The sequence below is a fragment of the Peromyscus leucopus genome, chromosome 2, assembly GCF_004664715.2.
Source record: "Peromyscus leucopus breed LL Stock chromosome 2, UCI_PerLeu_2.1, whole genome shotgun sequence".
NCBI lineage: Eukaryota > Metazoa > Chordata > Mammalia > Rodentia > Cricetidae > Peromyscus > Peromyscus leucopus.
In genome coordinates this window covers 12003034-12023317 of record NC_051064.1, presented here as the reverse complement: position 1 = coordinate 12023317, position 20284 = coordinate 12003034, and the positions used below count along the sequence as shown (strand labels likewise).

The following is a 20284-nucleotide window of genomic DNA, read 5'->3' as shown; positions in this document are numbered from 1 at the left end:
TTTGACGTTTTAGTAGAAACAAAGAAAAGATGTACCTGCTATATTCCTGTGATTCACCTGACATGACTAGTCCACATCTAAGTCTGTCTCAAGTCACTGACATATTATCTTCAACAATGCTGCCACTTTGGGTACTCCAAGCTATCTCCCCATCTGACCAGATGTCTTCTAATCCTGTCTCAAAAAACCAAAAAAAGAAAAAAAAAAGAATAAGTACAGAGGTCTTATTCTGGCCTACAAAATCCTACAGCATCTAGCCTTGTCTACCTGTCTACTTCATGTTACATGTTTAATCAAGGCATCCTGCTAATCTCTCCCAGTTCCTTGACTGTGCACACTCTGTCCAGCTACAGGGCATCTTTTGCACAGGCTGTTACTTCTGCCTACATACTTTGCCCACCCATCTCTTCCACTACCCTCCTCTACATATCAGCTTATTTGGAGTCTTCCTGGATTCCCCACTGTGGGGACACCAAGGTCACCTTCCTATATTTTCATTTCAAATTATATTCACTTTTTTTGGACCATTTATCATTGTAGCTGGGGGCTGGAGAGATGGCTCAGCCATTAAAGGCTAAGCTCACAACCAAAAATATCATTGTAGCTGGATGTTCATTGGTGCATTTATTTCTTCGTCACTCTCCCCCCATCCCCACCCCGCAATTGGAAGTATTAGGACAGTCACTGATGGCTGTTCCAACTATTTTCTCTGCCCTGTAAGTACTAAAGGAGGAAGGAGAGCTGGAATGCAGCCCACACTCCACTCCGGGGCCATAAGCCCCAGCTACTGTGCTCAGTTACACCTCTGTGCTTTTGCTTTGCAAAAAAGGGAATTCTTCCACCTAAGATTTGTACCATCAGTACAGCCTGTTCCCAGAAATATAGCACAAATTGTTAGGTCTTATTAAAATGAAAACAAACCAGGAACCAGGTATTGGGGTGAACGCTAAAAGATCAGAGAAACAGAACAGGCCACAGCTTAACTTCACCTTGCCAACTTCTCAGCTGGTCTTGTTTCTTCAAACTGGAAGCCTCTGAATCCTCATCCGAATGAATCTCAGCTGAACTGCTGCTAAAAGCTAAAATCTTAAAAAGGCTCTAGTTCTTGGTCCTCATGATTTTATATACCTTTCTGCTTCTTGCCATCACTTCCTGGGATTAAATGTGTGTGTGACCATATCTGGCTGTTTCCAGTGTGGCTTTGAACTCACAGAGATCCAGACAGATTTTTGCCTCTGGATGCTAGGATTAAAAGCATGTGTGCCACCATTTTTCTGGCCTCTATGTCTAATCTAGTGGCTGTTCTGTTCTCTGGCCCTCAGATAAGTTTTTTAGGATACACAATATATCAACATACAGAAACATCACATTTCTTTAATTTACACAGACACTGCACAGGCACCCAAGGTCTAGTAGATACCACAGTAGTTTGTTTGTCCTACAGTTCATCCTCAGTCCTTAGGACAATGTTTTGCCCATAAGTGTGCCTAGTAAATAGTTGTTGAATACATAAGCAAATGCATAATCTTTGAGTCCCACTGACTGTACAAATGCATGCTCGTTTTTATCATAACTTCATAGTCAGCCTTGTGCCCCTTGTCATTACTAAAAATAGCATTGCTGGATTTATCTTTGTAAAATTACTTCATTGTTCTTTGAAGTTATTTCTTTCAGGCTTATTTCCCAAAGTGGAATAAGAAGGCCAAAAGGTAGAAGCATTTCTGTAATTCTTCAAGTATATGAGCAGATAATTTTCAAAAAACAGTGAGCCTATGTACAATACAATTAACAATGTATAGCTCTTTTCCCACAGCACTGCTGACTTTGCTTTATTTTTCCCATTTGTTTTTAATTTTAATAGGTTGTTCTAATTTACATTCCTCTAAATAGTACCTGGAAGAGAACAGGTAGCCAATAAATATTGGCAGAGTGAAGTCCTTTGCTAGGAGCCAACTCATGTTCATAAATGTGATCATTTACCTTCTACACTTCACTCACTGTCTGCTCCTTTTATCATCACATATTACAAGTTATTTGGAAGAATTGGATGGTTTAGATCATTTGGTTTTCATTCGAAATATTTAAGTACTGACTTTTCTGGTCAAACTGCCATTCTGAGGAATTATTCTTTTTATTTATATTAACTCTATATCACTGTGAAAAGGTCAAATATTTTGAAAACTAATTTTGTTTTTCTCTTCATTCTGTTTCTATTTTTTTCCTGAATAATTTTTAAAGATGCATACCAGAGAAACATCTAGGTCTTCAGACACTTGTATTTTTAATGCTTACTTGAAATATGTCTTCTTTTTATGAAAGACAGATAATAAGTATGTGTGTTAGCAAGGATAAGAATACTTAATACTAGGGAATAAAACCTTGCATTTCCAATCTTCTCCTATCTCAACCATGAGCAAAACCTGAGTTGTAAAATGTACTTATACTTTCACCATGCCCTCCATAGTGTGATATCTGGCTGTATAGAAGTCTTTTTGCTGCACCATATGCCTGTGAACAGTTATACAATCAGCATCATTTTTTACTCATGTGTTCAAATACTTTTGAAATAACTCAATGCAATGCTAAAATAGACTCTTCACTGCCATTTGGAATACATACAAGGAGGATAATTCTTTTTTTAATGTGCATGTATATGTCTGTATACATGTATGCCATATGTTTGCAGGTGCCTTGGAGACCAGAAAGTATCATATTCTCTGGTACTAGAGTTACAGGTAGTTTGTGAGCTACCTGATATAGGTGCTGGGAATCAAACTCAGGTTCTCTGAAAGAGCAGAACGTGCTCTTAACCACTCAATGGTCTCTTTAGCCCCAAGTCAGACCTTGACATACGTTATCAAAACAGCCTGACTCTTTTCTTAATGTCTATTGACATATGTATGTGATTAAGAACAATAACAGTGATATAACTAGCATCACTAGAATTTTCATACAAGGAGAGACCTTTGACTTGAAATTAGTTCTCATCTTGGATTTTAACTGCAATGGTAAAATCCAAGTGTGTGTGTGTGGGGGGGGGTGATGATACACACACCACACAACTGTGTAAGTGCATGCACTTGTGTGTGCTTATACAGAGTCCAGAACAGGACATTGAGGTGTCTTCTTCCATCACTTTCCACCTGACTGCCCTGAGACAGGGTCTTTCACTGAACCAGAAGTTTGCATTTTCAGCTAAGCTGGTTAGCTAGTGAGCTTTCAGGATCTGCTTAGCTCTGCACCTCAGTGCTGGGGTTGCAGTCAGTCTCAGCCTTGCTTGATTTTTGGTTTGTTTTTTAATGTGAGTGCTAGGGATTTGAACTTAGGTCCTCATATTTTCAAAACAAAGCATCAGTTAATGGATCCTAGACCATGGCAAGAACCAACCAAACCAAATTAACGTCATCATTAAGAAAATGTTGGGACTTAGTTTTGAAAAGAAAAGCACTTTTAAAATTAAAAGCTTTAGAAAAAGTCAATGAAAGTGTTAGTCACCCTGATTCCAAAGAAATGGTCTAATGTACTCTCATTAGATAAGTATTTTCTTAACAAAGTATCCTTGCAAAGCATTCCTTTGACACTTAAACAGAAGTTAATATACAAATTATATACTGATAGTGCATGCTATTCTATTTCTTTGCACTCCTCCTTAGATCTTTACCCAGATTCTTTATTCTTCATTCACTCAGCTATGGCCAATTCAACTCTGAAACAGGGAAATTGAACCAGATAGTTGACAGCTGTGAAATCTAAGCTCTCCGACTTTGTTAAAAATTCAAGTGCACAGAAGTTCTTCAAAATGAATTAAAAAAAAAAAAACTAGGCTACCATGTGCTTGCCATTTGGCACATACTTGATGAATATCAAAGTATCCGAAAAGAGCAAGATGCCCAGGCAGAGGTGACCCCCTAACAGCCTCTGATGTTTGGTCACCAGCAAAAATTCTGTGAGAATTTATTCTTAGTCAAGTTGGAAAGTTGTCAGGGAACAAAGTGTTTTCTGATAAGATTGACAAAGTCCCAGGAAAAGTCCACAGAGGTGATCTGAGCTCCTGTCCCCAAATATAACACAGTTGGAAATTTGCTTAATGAGAACAAATGTTTGAAGTTTGAGTCTCTTTCTCAACACTGGAGATGATGCTTTCCTCACAGATGGCATTTAGAATTAGTTATTTCTATTGTAGGAAATAATTCTACATGAGAAAATGCATTTAAGGCTCGAAATATCTTTATTTTAGAAACAGTTCTATTTCCTGTAGTTATCAAAGCATTAATGCTTCTGAATTGTGTAAGAGAGCTGACTAACTGTACACCCCCCCATGCCAAGATTTATGGGTAAGCCTTGTCGGAAAGTACTTGTCTGAAACTGCTCCTTTTCCTCCGCCAAATTCAGCCACAGTGATGCATAATTATCTTACAGGACTGTAAAGCATTAATTGGATTAATATACAAAAACAACTTACAAACTCTGGCTCACAGTAAGCACTGGATAATGTTAACTAGGGATGTCACTATCATCAATAATATTAATATTTGTTAGTCCAATTGTCTTCATATGCACTTACTCTTCTCCTAGCTACAAATGGCTTGAGGACCAATGCTACTCATCTTTGTAACATCAGAACCAGCTCATTGTGGTGTATTTAATGTCTGAATAGTTTTTTTTACATATTCTTCACTTATGTTTGTTTTTCTCCTTTTCAACTTATACAGTGAGATCTGTATCTTTTCTTGAAGGATTGCATGCCAAAGAATAATTATTTATATATGATCTCAAACACACACACACCACATCCTATTTATCAAAGTTCAATAGGGAGTTGGATGTGTAGTTCCAAGGTACATCACTTGACTAGCATGCTCAAGGTCCAATTCAATCCCCAGAATTCAAAGCCCATAAAAGGAATGCAATGCTTAGGTATTACTAGATCTCAAAATATTCTAAGTGGTCTTGTGGATAACTGCAGGGCAACACAAAGACAGTTGGGTTTCTGGAATGCACTGTACTGACTGACTCTGCTCCATGATACTCTTACTGAATTGTGTTTGAAAACTGTATATAGCTAGCACTGATAATGTCTTCTATACTCTCCCATGTATCTACTCAGAGAATATGGCTCCTTCCATCACTTCATAGAGTGGCCTCTTTATTGTGTCCTTCAGGAGATATCTCTGACTGTCTTCAAAATATTTACTTTTATAGTTTAAATGACTTAATACCAAATTTAAACCCCCACCCCCACTATGGCAAAATTTAACTATAAAATAAAATTCACTTAAGTTCCCATTATTTTTCTTATGTTTCCACATTCATCACTTAGTCTTTTTTTTTTTTTTTTTTTCTTCAAGACAGGGTTTCTCTGTGTAGCTTTGTGCCTTTCCTGGAACTCACTTGGTAGCCCAAGCTGGCCTCGAACTCACAGAGATCCGCCTGCCTCTGCCTCCCGAGTGCTGGGATTAAAGGCGTGCGCCACCACCGCCCGGCTCATCACTTAGTCTTTTAGAGTCTATTGTCCCCTGTGAGTGCTTCTAAATAGAGTGACTCTGATAGACAGTACTGTGTAGGGCACTGCACAAACTCTGGGGTCTCCAACCACATCGTACTTTGTATGTCCAGTACACAATTTTACAATTTCACGTGTGTTTGCACTGATGCAAAGCTTGAAATCAGTAAGTGACTAGAGACTGCCTGCATATTACAGCTCTTTCTGAAAAAAAAAAAATGTGTACACACATACATATGCACAATATATATGCCAAGGCTTCTTACACTTTTTCCTCTCCTGAGCCTTTTAGCCTTGTGAGTTTTTTACATGACCAAAGATAAGTAGGAATACAAAATAAGTATGAAAATCAAATATTTATTGGTAACCATAAAAAAGATGTATTTATTAAGACAGGGTATAGTTGGTAGTTTTTTTCTCTTTGTTCTTTGGGGGGTCCACCACCCAGCTCCCAAATAAATACTCAGAGAGACTTATTCTTATTTATAAATGCCCAGCCTTAGCTTGGCTTGTCTATAGCCAAATTTTTTAAGTTATCCCAACTACCTTTTGCCTCTGGGCTTTTATTTTTCTCTATTCTATATGTCTTTCTTTGCTTCTTACTCTGTGGCTTGCTATGTAGCTAGGTGGCTAGCCCCTGATGCCCTCTTCTCCTTATCCTCCTTTTGCTCCCGATCCTCTCTTCCCAGATTTCTCCTTCTATTTATTCTCTCTGCCTGCCAGTCCTGCCTATCCTTTCTCCTGCCTCGATATTGGCCCTTCAGCTCTTTGTTAGACCATCAGATGTTTTAGACAGGCAAAGTAACATGGTTTCACAGAGTTAAACAAATGCAACATAAAAGAATGTAACACATCTTTGCATCATTAAACAACTGTTCCACAGCATAAACAAATGTAACATATCTTCAACTAATATTCAACAATAAGAAGGTCTCACTATGTAGCCCTAGCTGGCATGAAATTATGTTTGGTGACCAGGTTGGCCTCAGACTCACAGAGATCCACCTGCCACTGCCTTCAGCATGCTAAGATTACAGGTATGCACTACCATTCACAGCCAGGAATTATAAAAAACAAAAACATTGTTTGGATATAACTGAATGTCTTTATAATCAGTATATTAATTTATCATCTTTTTGATTATCTGCAATTGTACTTTTCTGTAAGAGTGCCTTGCAAAAGCCAAAATAAGGTAAACCACATTCAAATAATGTAGTGTGTTTCTATGGATATGGCTTTGGTCTAAGAATTAAGTCTCCCTGGGCCTTGGTTACCTCATGTTTAATGTAATAAAATATTACTTGTGTTAAAACAAATGATTCTTTGTAATACTTATAACATTTACCTTTTATTAAAGTAAAGGCAAATTTTCATATTTGTGAGGCAGGCATTCTTGTTTATTTCTATATAACATTAATTCCTGGCTAAATATCTGATACCAAAGGACAGAAGACATCTACACCGTTTCCAAGGTTGATGGATATTGTAATTTCATATTCATCAATGCTGAGAGTATAGATTTCACAGCAATACATAACACAAAATGACAGAACTATGTTTATGGATATTCCAGGAATTTTGAAAGTTCTGTCCTTATTCCATCCCAAATTGTATTTAAAAGTTGTTATGCAACTTAAATAGAAATTTTTAAATAAAACATTCCAATGCAACTCAAAGACAGTGCTAATTTGATATTTAGATACTGAGTAATGATGGTAGGAAAATATTTAGGTCTTTGTTTTCTATTTTTAAATCCTTATGTTTTTATAGGTGCATAAAACTTTGTGTGAACAGTTAAAACATGTTAATTCATAATATACAATTGTCTTAACTCTGACAGAGATGTGTTTCTGGCAAGCACTTGTCAGTGTGGTATGTCATGTCCAGTGAAGTCACATGACTGATATATTGTGTGTCTGATTTTGAATTAATTGTTGTGTGATTAGAAATCTTTTCCTGGTCCCAAATTTTCACAACCACTCAATTCAGTCATGTGACCACATACAGTGTCATAGCCCATAATGTAAGATGCTATGATATGTGCTATAGGCATATGTAAATATTCGTCTTAGTCTGTTTTCTGTTACTGTAACAGAATACTCAAACCTAGATAACTCTCGAGGAGTAGAAATCATTTGGCTCTCAGTTCTCTGAAGTTCTTCCCAAACAGTGACATCTAAGTAGTGGCATTGACTGAGGCCCTTTTCTGAAATCGGAAGATGGCTACTGTGTCACGTAAGAGAGCAAGCATTTTGAGAAAGCAACTTCTTTTTCTTTTTTGAAACAAGCTCTCACTATGTAGCCCTGGCTAACTTTGAACTCACTGTGTAGACAAGGCTACCTTGGAACTCAGTGTTCTCTCTGCCTCTGCCTCCCTAGTGCTGGGATTAAAAGTGTGTGGCACCACACCCTGCTGGAGCTCCTTATTTTAATGACGGCCCCGAATCCATCACCTAATTAGCACTCAACGGCTCCACTTCCAAATGGTATTAATGTATCAATTTAGGAATGATTTTCTAATACATGAATGTGGGAAAATGCTTTCAAACAACAGGTGTGTGTGTGTGTGTGTGTGTGTGTGTGTGTGTGTGTGTGTGTCCCCGTCCCCATTGGTAGCTAACTTCTACACAATTTCTCTAAAGACACTGACTCTGTGATATGTCCACAGAACTACTTCAGTTCCTGCACCCAGCTCTGAATGTCTACTTGTGTCTACTTGCATATCACAAACTACGGTGAAGAATTCATTAAGAGATTTTGCCTAGTTCAACCTTTTTCATAACTGCATATTAAGGAGCACAAAAAGCCAGTCCTTTAAGGATAATCAGTTTCCTATAGCAGATAGGAAGGGGTTTCTGTGTTCAGCAAAAGTAATTAGTAATGTGTTCATAAACAGGTATACGAGGTGATGATTTGATTCCTAATTCTGCAGCCTTGTCACATAATGATACCGTGCTTGATGATGTGCCTCTTCTATTCCCTCTAACTCTCCGAATACATTGTGGGGCTTTAGAGTTCATGAATGAACAGAAAAATCAAAAACGTCCTTAAACAATCTAAGGTCACAGCAACAAATGGATCCAGGATTAGAACAGATTCCTTTATTTCCTCAACTGTTGCTCAGTATAAGCTTCTTTTTAACCTGGAGACATTTAACTGTAGCATCAGCTATTTGTCCTCTGGCATGGGACCTTTGGGAAACTCTACGTGGGGCTGTGGATATTGAGGGAGGGGCCCTCTTACTAAGCAATTTAATGAGTAAAACTTTCCACCAGTGGAATGCTGGGGAAGCATTTTGTGGATAAGAGGAGAAAAAAGATGCTATTTTAAACATTGCTGAGAGAGTTTGGGCAAAATCCATCTGGCAGACAAACTATTTCTTCCGTTCAGAAACTCATCAAGCACTCCAAACGTGCAACCTGTAGGCAAGTTTAATTAAAGCTTGAGAAATCTCAAAATAGCCTGACATTTAAATATGTTATTTCCGTTCTCATATAGTTTGGCTTGCTCACAGAGGTTCTCTAGGGTTCAGATTAAGCTCCCCCATGACATCCTGCCCTGCCTAACCACTTGATTACTCCGTATTAAAAACCACAGGAGTGGGAATGAAACTACCTTATCCGACCCATGTCCTCCCACTTAATAGACAAGCGGGAAGGCAGATAGAAACTTGAGTGGATGAGTTAGTAAGAAGATGTTTGTCATAGATACTGTGATGGATGATAGGTAGATTAATGATACATACACGCAAGCATGTATAGAATGCTGCATAGATTGCATAGATATGTACATAGATGAAGCAGAATTTGTTTCTTTTCTCTGGAAAAAGCAGTCATCGACTAAAGTAAGCAAGCATTAACACACTAACCCGGAAGGATTCTAAACATGCACATTCTGTCTTGAAGGAGTAATTTCATTCTTCAGTGGTTTAGAGAACCCTGGCCTTCCTTCCCAGCCCCCATCTTCAGTGTTAGGTGCAGGTATTGCCTAACTCTGTCTTGGGTCCCCTTCCTCCCCCTTTTCTTTCTGCTCTGGTGTTTGTCTCTTGTTTTGACAGTGTATTGTTAGCAGCCCAGGCATAAAAGACTTGGGTTTCTGATTTGTATTTTTTTTTTTTTGTCTCCTTGAGAATTCTTTGAACATATCCTTCAGGGCAGGTCTCCTAGGAATGGATTCCCTCAGTTTTTGTTCATTTGAGGAAGTCTTTGTTTCTCCTTTATTTCTGAAGAATACTTTCACTTAATATAGAATTACAGCTCACAGACTTTTCTTTCAACATTGAATATTTCATTCCACTATCTAGAGATGAGATTGATTTCTGATAAGACATTTACTGTGGTCCTGGTCTAAGTATTTCCCCCTTTAACATTCTTTCAAGTTTATTCTTTGTCTTTGGTTTCCTGTAGTTTAAATATGATATGCTATGAGTAGTTGAGGGGTATTTATTAATTCATTTGTTATACTTATCCTTCTTTTCCTCCTTTTTTATTGTTTAAGAATTTCATGCATGTACATAATTTGTTTTGATCAAATCAACCCTGATTCTGTCCCTTTCCCCCTACCCCTTCCCATTTTTCCCTCTCAATTTCATGTGCTCTGTTTTAAACTTACTGAGTCCACTTACTGCTACCTGTATGTGCATGGGTATGGGGCCACCTACTGGAGGCTGAGTAACCTCTACCACATCCCCGGCGGGGGGGGGGGGGGGGGGCGGGGACGGACTGACTCACCCTCCATCACTAGCCATCAGTTGCCTATAGGTCTTCAGCTAGGAGTGGGATATTATGAGCCCACCCCCTCCATCCATGCTGGGATTTTGCTGACTTATACATACAGTCATAGCCACTATGAGTTCATGTGTGTAAGGGTCCTGTCATGTCCTGCAAATACTGTTTCACTAAAAATATTGGCTAGCTCCATCTCTTAGAATCTTTCTGCTGTCTCTTGATCCCACAATAATCCCTAAATCTTGGGAATAGGTTATATATATTTACAACTGTGCACTCTGTAGTCTCTTATTCTCTGCACATTGGCCAGTTATGAGTCTGTATTAATAGCAATCTACCGCAAAAGAAAGCTTCTCTGATGAAGGCATACAGATGTACTAATTATTTATCCAGTTTGATGTTATCCAGTCTCTACTTCTGTGGTTTGGTGTTCGGCATTCCTTTTGGAAAGCTCTTGACTATTATGCTTGAAATGTGTTCTGCCTTTCTTCTGTATCCTTCTGGTATTCTGGTTATGTGTATGCTTCATATTTCAAAGTGATCCCCAGGTCTTTGCATCCTTAGTTCAGCTCTGCTTGTTCCTCTGCATGTCAGTACGGAGACCTTCTATTAACCTGTCTTCAAGCTCACTGATTCTTTCCCATGCCAAATTGTTTCCAAGTCCATCAGAAGCATTCTTCCTGTCTGTTAAAGCATTTTTCATTTCTTGCGTTTCTTTTAGATTCTTAGAATTTTAGTCTGTTTATGTTACCTATTTATTCTCAAATGATTCCCTTTTTCATTATACTCCTTACCATATTAATCATAGTTTTTTTATTCTATGAATTCTAAAACCTGAGTCATCTCAACTTTTTCTTACATATACTTTGTTATGTAATTTGTAATTGTCTCAATTGTCTCTGTTGAAAGCTAGAAATGAGGTAATAGGACCTGAGGTAAATGAACATTTAGATCAAGTTTTATGCTACTCTGACTAGGAGCTGTGGTATATGTTGGTCAGAACTGTAGGTGACAAGAGATTCATATTCTTCTTGAACTCTCTCTTTTTCTCCCTTAATAACCACGCTTCCTTAGGTCCTCAGAGGAGTTAGCTGTTTCCATTGCAATTTACCACTACTACACAGAAGTCCTGCTGGGATAATGTACAGAGGAGAGGAACTCATCTAAAAATCATATGGTTAAGTCTTTGCCTTTTGTACTAGGTGTGAGCTTGTGGCCTTCCAGGACATGTTTTGCTTTCTAGCTCTTGGATGAAACAAAAACACTAGAAAGGCTGCACTAAGGAAAATATACCTTCCTCAGCAGGGATAAAGCTCTGGCAAAGTATTTTCCCTAAATAGGAGATCAGATAAACACTGGACATAAATGGCTGTAATCATTGGTATTTACTAAAATAAAATTTAAAGTACAGTTCTCAGTAGGAAAAGTATGCAATACAATTGTCTTAGTTAGGGTTTCTATTGCTGTGAAGAGACACCCTGACCACAGCAACTCTTATAAAGGAAAACATTTCATTGGGGTTGCTCACTTTCAGTTTCAGAAGTTCAGTCCATTATCATATGGTGGGGAGCATGGTGGCATGCATGCACATGTGGTGCTGGAGTAGTAGCTAAGAGTTCTAGATCTTGCAGGCAATAGGAAGTTGACGAAGACACTGGGAGGTATACTGAGCATAGGAAACCTCAAAGCCCACCCCCACAGCGACACACTTCCTCCAACAAGGCCATACCCACTCCAACAAAGCCACACCTCCTAATAATGCCACTCCCTATGAGATTATGGGAACAAACTACATTCAAACTACCACAACAACCATCTTCCAAAATTCTCTTGGGAAGACAGCTTTTCAAATATTTGAGATGGATAATTATGTCTTCTCTAAGATAAGTGGTGCCTTTAGTGTACAGAGAGCTGAAAATAAATTGTTTTTTTAGTTTTGCTTCCTGTTGCTGTGAGATATATATATATGTTGACAATAACACTTAAGGAAGAAAGGGTATATTTGGTTCACAATTCTATATTATAGTTCATCATGGTAGGGAAGTCAAGGCAATAGAAACTGAAAGCAACTAGTCATATCAAATCCATAGTAAAGAACAGATAGCAACAAACACATGCATGCATGCTAATGTTCAGCTTTCTTTCTCTACTCTTAGTAATAATCCAGGATCCCCTCCTCAGAGAATGACACCACCCAGAGTTGGCAAGTCTTCTGATCTCTATTAACATAATCAAGATAATCCCTTACTAGACAATGTCTCATTGAGATTCCATTTTTCAGGTGATTCAAGATTGTCTCAAGTTGACAATTAAAACAAACCATGAACTACAGGCAGTAAAGCACATGGTATTTGCTGAAGAGTCTGTATTTCCCATTGGGAAGAACTTACTGTGTTGAAGGAAAGTCAATATCTTATTAATTTACCTTGTGATACCAAGTCTAAAATGTATAATTGAATAATTAAATTTGCAATTTTGTTTGAGATTTAAAAGGAAAATCAATGGAGGGTGAGTGAACTGGTGACTGAAGACTGCTTTTCTGTCCCACAGCCTCCTGGCAAAAGCAGGGGGAAACCGTCGAACTGCTAACGTGGTGGCCCATGGGTTTGCCAATCTTTTAATTCTGGACAAAAAGACTCTCCAAGAAATTCTGTTACATTATCCATCTTCTAAAAAGCTCCTCATGAAGAAAACTAGGTATGACCTGTAAAGTCCCAATAGAACCAGATGTGATGGTTGTAATGACTGGTTTTATGTGTCAACTGGGCACAAGCTAGAGTCATCAGAGAGGAAGGAGCCTCAGTTGAGGAAATGCCTCCATGAGATCCAGCTGTAAGGCATTTTCTCATTTAGTGATTATTGAGGGAGGGCCCAGCCCATGGTGAGTGGTACCATCCCTGGGCAGGTGGTCCTGGGTTATATAAAAAGGTAGGCTGAGCAGATCAGGGAAAGAAAGCCAGTAAGCAACACCCCTCCTTGGCTTCTGCAGCACCTCCTGTCTCCAAGATCCATCCCCGTTTTCTGTTCCTGTCCTGACTTCCTTCAGTGATGAACAGTAATGCTGAAGTGTAAGCCTAATTAACCCTTTCTTCCCCAGTTTGCTCTTTGGTCACAATGTTTCATCACAGCCATAGAAACCCTAAGACAATGGTGTGCACTTAGACTCCCAGCACTTGGAAGCCTGAGGCAAGAGAACTGAATGGAGTCCCAAGCCAGATTGAACTACAGAATAAGATACTGTATGGAGGGAGGTGGACAAAGTTGGTTTTACTCTATAAAATCTAAGATGAGGGTAATTGTAGTACATGAAGTTAGTTACCACTTTCTTCGTGAGCTACACCCCAAACTGAAAGGTGAGTACCCACTGAAAATTCATAGGTGGGAGAAATTACCACTTCTCAGGGAGGATTCATGGGAGCTGTCACAGAACCACTCAAAACAGTGTTCTTCTCTTGTTTCCAGAGTTCTTTCAAGCCAGAAGGAGAAGACTACGAAGGCAACCCCTCCCAAAACAGGACCTGCCTTTCTTTTCCCACCAAAAGAAGAGACACCCAAAATGTTTAAAGCTCTCCAAGGAAGCACAGCGAGAGTAGACCTTGAAAGACTCCTCAAAGGCAAGAGAGAACACATCGCTCAGGTAACAAGATTGATGGGAGCACAGTGAATGGAAGGCCAGCAGCAGAAGTGGGGGAGTACTGCATGGTGAACATCCAGGCAGGCATGTTCAGACATGGGGCAATTTGGACTAACACTCGCAACTGTGCTTTAGATTGGCATTTATTATTTAAACTTTATTTCCTTTTACCGTTAGATGAAATCATCACTGGTTCACTTTAAGTTAATATGCATATTCATAAATACACTCAAATTTAATTGTTCATGAGTTCTATATGTGTGAATCTCCTTACTTTATGATAATTTGTCAGTAACCCCCAAATCCACACATATTTTTGTGTCACTCATGAGAGGTAAAATAGAAAAACAAAAAAATAAAAAGAGGAAATTTGATAGGTGCACTATCAGGTAAGTTGACCTCAAGTTCACTCATGTTCCTTAGGCAAATAAGTGGTCCAATGCAATCTATTTGTTACCATGGCTTTTTTGTTTTGTTTTGTTTTTATTTTGTAGTTTTGAGTTTTCAATTTAATTTTTTTTTTGGTGACTTTATTGTATTAAGAATAGTACTTGAGTACTACCCAAATTTCCTAAGTACAAAATTCTATGGTATCACTGAGAGAGGAAATACATATTATAATCTGTACTCCGGTTACTGGTAACAGTCAAATTATCTGTGAGCTCAGTGTGGGAATGTGTAATTCATGGATTAGTTTGAGACATTAAATAATATATTTCTAAAGAAAAGCATACAACCAATAAAGTTATATACTTATCAATTGACAAAAACCCATGTGCTCTAAGATCCATAGCAAACTGGCCCTATATTTCCCCTGGGAGCAATGGTTATATTTGCTACTCTGGTGTTCAGGGTAACTTGATAAAACAAACACCAGTCCTAATAGCATGGCCACAAGAATGAACAGGAATCATGACATTTTTTTTTTTTTTACTTTCAAGTTGCTATGACAAAATATCTGACAAGAAGCCATTTAAGAGAGGAAGAGGTAATATTGGCTTACAGTTCAAGGGGTGACAGTTCAGAACAGTGGGGAGGCATGGGGCAGGAACAGGAGACCAAATAGTCACATGATATCCACAGTCAGGAAGCAAAGAGTAAGCAGGAGGTGGAACCAGGCTACAAAATCTCAAGGCCCACATTCAAAGACTCGCTTTTTTTCCACCAAGGCTCAACTCTACCTCCTAAAAGTTTCTACAACAATCTCAAATGTTGCTGCCATTTGACCAAGTATTTAAACATATGAACCTATGGGGGGACATTTCAGAACACAGAGTAACAAATACATACACATAGAAATGTAAATGTATAAATCATGTCAACAACATGCTGGTGAGCAACATTTTCACAAATATTTAATCAACATATAACAAAATATTAAGAAACAGAAACAGCCCTGCATATTTCATCAAGACATCTGTGTCATAAACAGACCCAGTCCACGACTTTGGATTAGGTCACAATGAACTATGGTACAAACTGTTAATCAACATTCAGATTTACACTGAGCTACCTGGTAATTCCTAGGAATGTAAAGACAGTGAAACCATGCTGCCTTTTTCTCCTTTTGTTGTTTCTGCTTTTCTTTGATGCTCATAGTAAATTGGTGTAAACAAATATAGAGAAATAGAACAGGTACTCAAGCTTTCTGGAGTTAATTGTTATGCTCTCTCCAACATTTAGAAATGGATAGCCATGAACCCTTTCAGAAAGTGAAGAAAACAAATATTACAAAATCATCACATTTTAAGATTCTAAAACTTGGACCTTTGTCTTTTGCACATAACACTGTGGTGAATAATAAGAGTACAATGTAAACCAAATGTCTCACCTCTAGCAACCTAAAAAATAACAATTTGTACAAGAAACACATGCACTAAAGATGTGAGATTTCTACAGATAATACTAATAAATAGAACTAGCTAAAAAACAATAGCTTGGGGCTGGAGAGATGGCTCAGTAATAAATGTACCTGCAGCCAAGTCTGCCAGTCTGAGTCCAGTCAAGTACCCACATAGTAGAAGAAAAAATTAATGCCCTCAAGTTGTCATCTAACATCCACATGGATGCTGTGGCACACACACACACACACACACACATACGGACACAGACACGGACACGGACACGGACACTGTGGAGACTCAAAGAAGCTTCCTAGTAAGACCTTATTCAAGGTCAAAGAGCTTGCTTTATCCAGCAGGGCTGCATAATGGGATGATTTGGCCATGGGCATTGTTACCAGGTGTTTTGAAGAGTCTACATTTGGCTGAACATTGTGCTTTGACCTTGAAAGGGGGAGGTCTTTGCCCTGCCCCTTGGTATTGTATAAAAAGCCCTTTGGAATAAACCTTGGGGCGACTGGGTATTGACCCAGGGCCCTCCTGAAGCTATTCTGTGTCTCTGTCTTTCTTATCATCTCCCTTTTTTCTATCTAATTCTTCCTCATTCCTCTCTCCTGCCCCCAAGAACCCGTTGAAAGGTGGAAGCTGGACTCCAACAGACTCCCACAACACACAATGTAAATTTAAAAAAAATAGCTCAAATACTCAAGGAAAGAGATGTGAGTTTCTCCCTGAGTTTCTGCCATTATTGGAAAGGAAGCCAGACTTTCTATTGTATATTGTATATGTTTAAAAATATACATTATTAAAATGTATTAATAAATATTTAAAATATCACCTCCATAAAATAAACATGTTACACAAACATTTAAACGCAGGAAATAGTAAGAAATGACAGTGAGCAGCAAGACAGACATGATTGCTATAGTTACTCCATTTAGATGGTGTGTGGTGGTGACTCTAATATCTCAATTATGGTTTCAACACTAGTTCTTTATCATGGCTTCTTCTAGAAAAAAGGTGAAAATTCCAAAGGAAGAGAGAGGAAAGGAAAATAATATGAAGATCAAGGAACAGAGAAAGCAGAAAAAACACCGGACGGGTCCAACTGCAGAGTAAGTTCTACTACAGCAGAGGAAATGCCCCAGTTGATTAAAGAGGCAGTTTCACAAGGAACCAGCCTGTCAATCATCACTCATCATCAGTATGGCTCCTGCTACTGAGACTGGGGAAGAGTTTCTGACTATTGCAGTCAAAGAAAAGGCTAAGCAGTAAGTGTTTGATTATCTTTAGATAGAATCTAGTTCATCCCCAAAGAGATGGTAACCAGGATTGTAGCTTAAATTAATAAGGGAAACTAACCTTCCTGGGACCTGTGGAAACTTTAGGCAAATCCACAGCTTCATTTTCAGGACTTATCTGACAATGGTTTTATTCATTGACCATCCCTAGTTTCCACTGTCACCAGCTTCGAGCAATTGCTATTTCTTTTAAATGTCTATAGTAGTTATTTTTCCTCTTCTCTCCTGATGATGTTTCCTTATTCTCCTTTGATAAACTTGATTTAATGTTACTGTGATTTACTGTCCTTTCTGCCTACATTTTTGCGCTATGTTATATCTGGCACAGCACTGTTAATATTGGCCAAGTGTCCCAGGTAGACTCATCTTACCTCTTATGTATAGTGGAAGGGTGTGAATGTTTTAATAAAATAGGTCATGAATCAAAGGGTTTCTATTTAAACAAGGATGGTGAGTCACTAAATCTGGCAGCTGACATTAAAATGGGCTGATGTCATGGAACCTTCTGAATAAGAACTCTGATTTTCACTCAAGGCCAATATCTGTTAGCAAGATTAACAAACCTATAGAGACAAAAAAACCAAATCACAAGCTAAGTTCCCTCACTTTAGCAACCAGTCCACAGCCTCTTGGAGCCTCACCCCAGTGACTTACAATGTCTTATACAAACTTTCGGAGTCTAACTCACCTGACCAACGGTGCACTTTTCAATCAGCCCATTTCAAGAAAGACAACTTGAGTCAAAAAAAATACAACAGAACAAAATAGTGGGGTGCTCACCTATCTATCTAGAATAAGACCTCTCACAGATGGCACACAAGATAAAATACAAGATCCCCCTTTCCTGTTGTAAAAAGAAGTCTCACAGAGGCACAATCCCTTTTCTAAGCACTTGCCCACCGCTCCTCTTACAGTTCATTTTAAGAACGTATCACTTGGACTTTCTATTCTTTTTGCTCACTGTGTCACCAGCCTTGCACGTGCTATTTCACACGGCAAAACCCGTCGGCAGCACCACATCTCGGCAAAATCAGATGGCAGCAGCGTGCTGGAAAAAGTGGACCCCTTTCCAAATGAATTTCAATGTTTGCCCTCATACTAACTTAAAAGGCAGCACTCTAACTCCTCTGGCCCAACAGACAGAGTGGAGTCAAACTGTTTCCATCTTGATGCAGGCTAATGTAACATTTTCCAGAATCTTCCTTAAGCACTGGCTTCATTTAAAAGATACCTGATTGGAGTGCCTTGTTGTTTTAAGCTACAGTTCTAAGTAGTAAGATTAGGAGGGCCTACATACAGCACACCTCAGATTGACAGTTCCTCACAATTTTCGGGATCTACATGTACAGCTGTTTATAAAACCTTCAGGTTAATTAAGTGCCCTTCAGGAAATTGTCCTCAGACTTCAGTTAGCACTAAGACAATTAAAGTTGCATGCTGGTAAGAGGCCAAAATTACCAGGCTAGTATTGAAAGTAATAATATATACAAAATTTCATTCTAATGAATGCCATTAGTATGTAATGTTGAGTTCTTTGTAATATGGCTGCTTCCAAGTCCCAGAAGATGGTTATTGTAATAGCACTTTGCAAAGAAAATTTTAATAAATTAAATTTGCTCAAAACTATACAATATGGATGGATTTAACATGCTTTGTGACAATCAAAAGTTGTTTTTTCAAAGGTATTGTTTGATCAATTTTTACAAAAGGCTGATTGATATTTTTCATAATTGGAGTTTTTAAATGGCAATTTTTAAATGGCAGTTTTAATATTATGAACAAGAGGTTCTGAAAAGAATCTGGGCCTATAAAAGCTAAATGATGCTATTATTTAGCCTATAAAAGCTAAATAATCATTAAAAATTCAATGATTGTGGAGTGGTTAGAAGGTTGCACATCTAGATCCTAATCACAAATTTTCTTGAGCTGCCTTTAGTCTCCTCCATACCCATTCATTACCCACCTCTGGGAATGACCTAATATCCTTTACTAGGTAAATCCCTTTGGAACGTATGAACAGGCTGTTTCGCTTCCACAAGCCCAAACGCCAAGAATGTCATTTGATAGTATCTGGAACCTTCAACAGAGATTTCCCACTTATGTGGTGACCAAGGTACCTTACATACTCACCAACACACGTGAAAAGTGTGTTCACTGACAACTTCCCTTGTTCTGTCACCATAAAAACTTCATGCTGCTGCCACCTTTGAAAATGGAATTTGGGGTGAACTATATCTATGGCCTAGGACCTCATATTTGCTTCATAAATAAACCATCTCTTACTCTTTTGATGGGAGACTTGTGTTTTTGCATCAGCAATATGTAGGAGTTAGGGTATGTAATGGTGATTTTGAAACCAGAAAGAAAGAATCTGATAAAAAAAAAAAAAAAAAAAAAAAAAAAAAAAAGGAAAACATGGTGGGCTTGTATATACTTTCGCTCCTTTTGACTTTTTCCAAAGAAAACCCAAATATCCCATTGCAGCTCATGCTCTTCTGTTTTTCCTTATTCATCCTCTCATATTTTCCCTTTTCAGATAATACCATCTTTTTATTTCCAATCAGTAACACTAAGTTTCAAGAATAATCAATAGCATTAATCAATGGCTCTGTAATTTCTTGTATAGTGGTACTGGTGAAGAACAGAAAGACCAGGAACCTATGGAAAGTAGGAGAAGAAACCCCTCACCTAGGAATCTGATTGAAACCTCTGACCAGGGTCTAGCGTGATGGTTCACAGTTAAGAGCACTTGATGCTTTCTGAAGGACCTGGGTTCAATTTAGTACGGTGGCTAAAATCATCTATAACAAAGGCAAAAATCTTCAGACCAACTGAGAAGGAAGAATTCTAGTAAAATTAATATTTGCTGGGAAGGTTGTCCACATAGAAGCTTTTAGGCTTTTTTTTTTTTTTTTAAGAAGTTCAAGTGTTCAAAGTTGAAAAATCTACCAAACTGCATTTTTGCAAAAATTCAGTGGTACCAAACACTTTGTAGCTGGTGAGACACAATAACCCTTTCATATTGAGATAGTTTGTGATAAAACAGCAATAGCCTAGGTATAGACCTGAAGGGTAGGGTATAGATCTTGGGTAGGGTCTCATTCCTTCACCAGGCTTTTTCTGGGCCTCTCATACAAAGCTGTCACCCTAGTTTGCAATGCAGAGATCTCACTTTGAGGCTGGTAAGATTGCTCAATGGGTAAAAGTGTTTGCCATGCAAGCCTGATGACCTGGATTTAAACCCACAATAAAAGGAAAAAACTAATTTTGAAATCTGT

General features: G+C 38.3%; 1 protein-coding gene across 1 annotated transcript in view; it reads left to right on the top strand.

Annotated features, from left to right (window-relative positions):
- The window catches only part of Cngb3 (cyclic nucleotide gated channel subunit beta 3), a 172135-nt gene extending 158016 nt beyond the window's left edge, over nucleotides 1-14119 (top strand). Inside the window, exons 16-17 of the mRNA XM_028885175.1 lie at nucleotides 12781-12927; nucleotides 13693-14119. Coding sequence (XP_028741008.1) covers nucleotides 12781-12927; nucleotides 13693-13894 — 349 coding nt within the window. The 3' untranslated portion in view covers nucleotides 13895-14119. The remainder of the gene's footprint in view (nucleotides 1-12780; nucleotides 12928-13692) is intronic.
- The last annotated feature ends 6165 nt before the right edge of the window (nucleotides 14120-20284 follow it).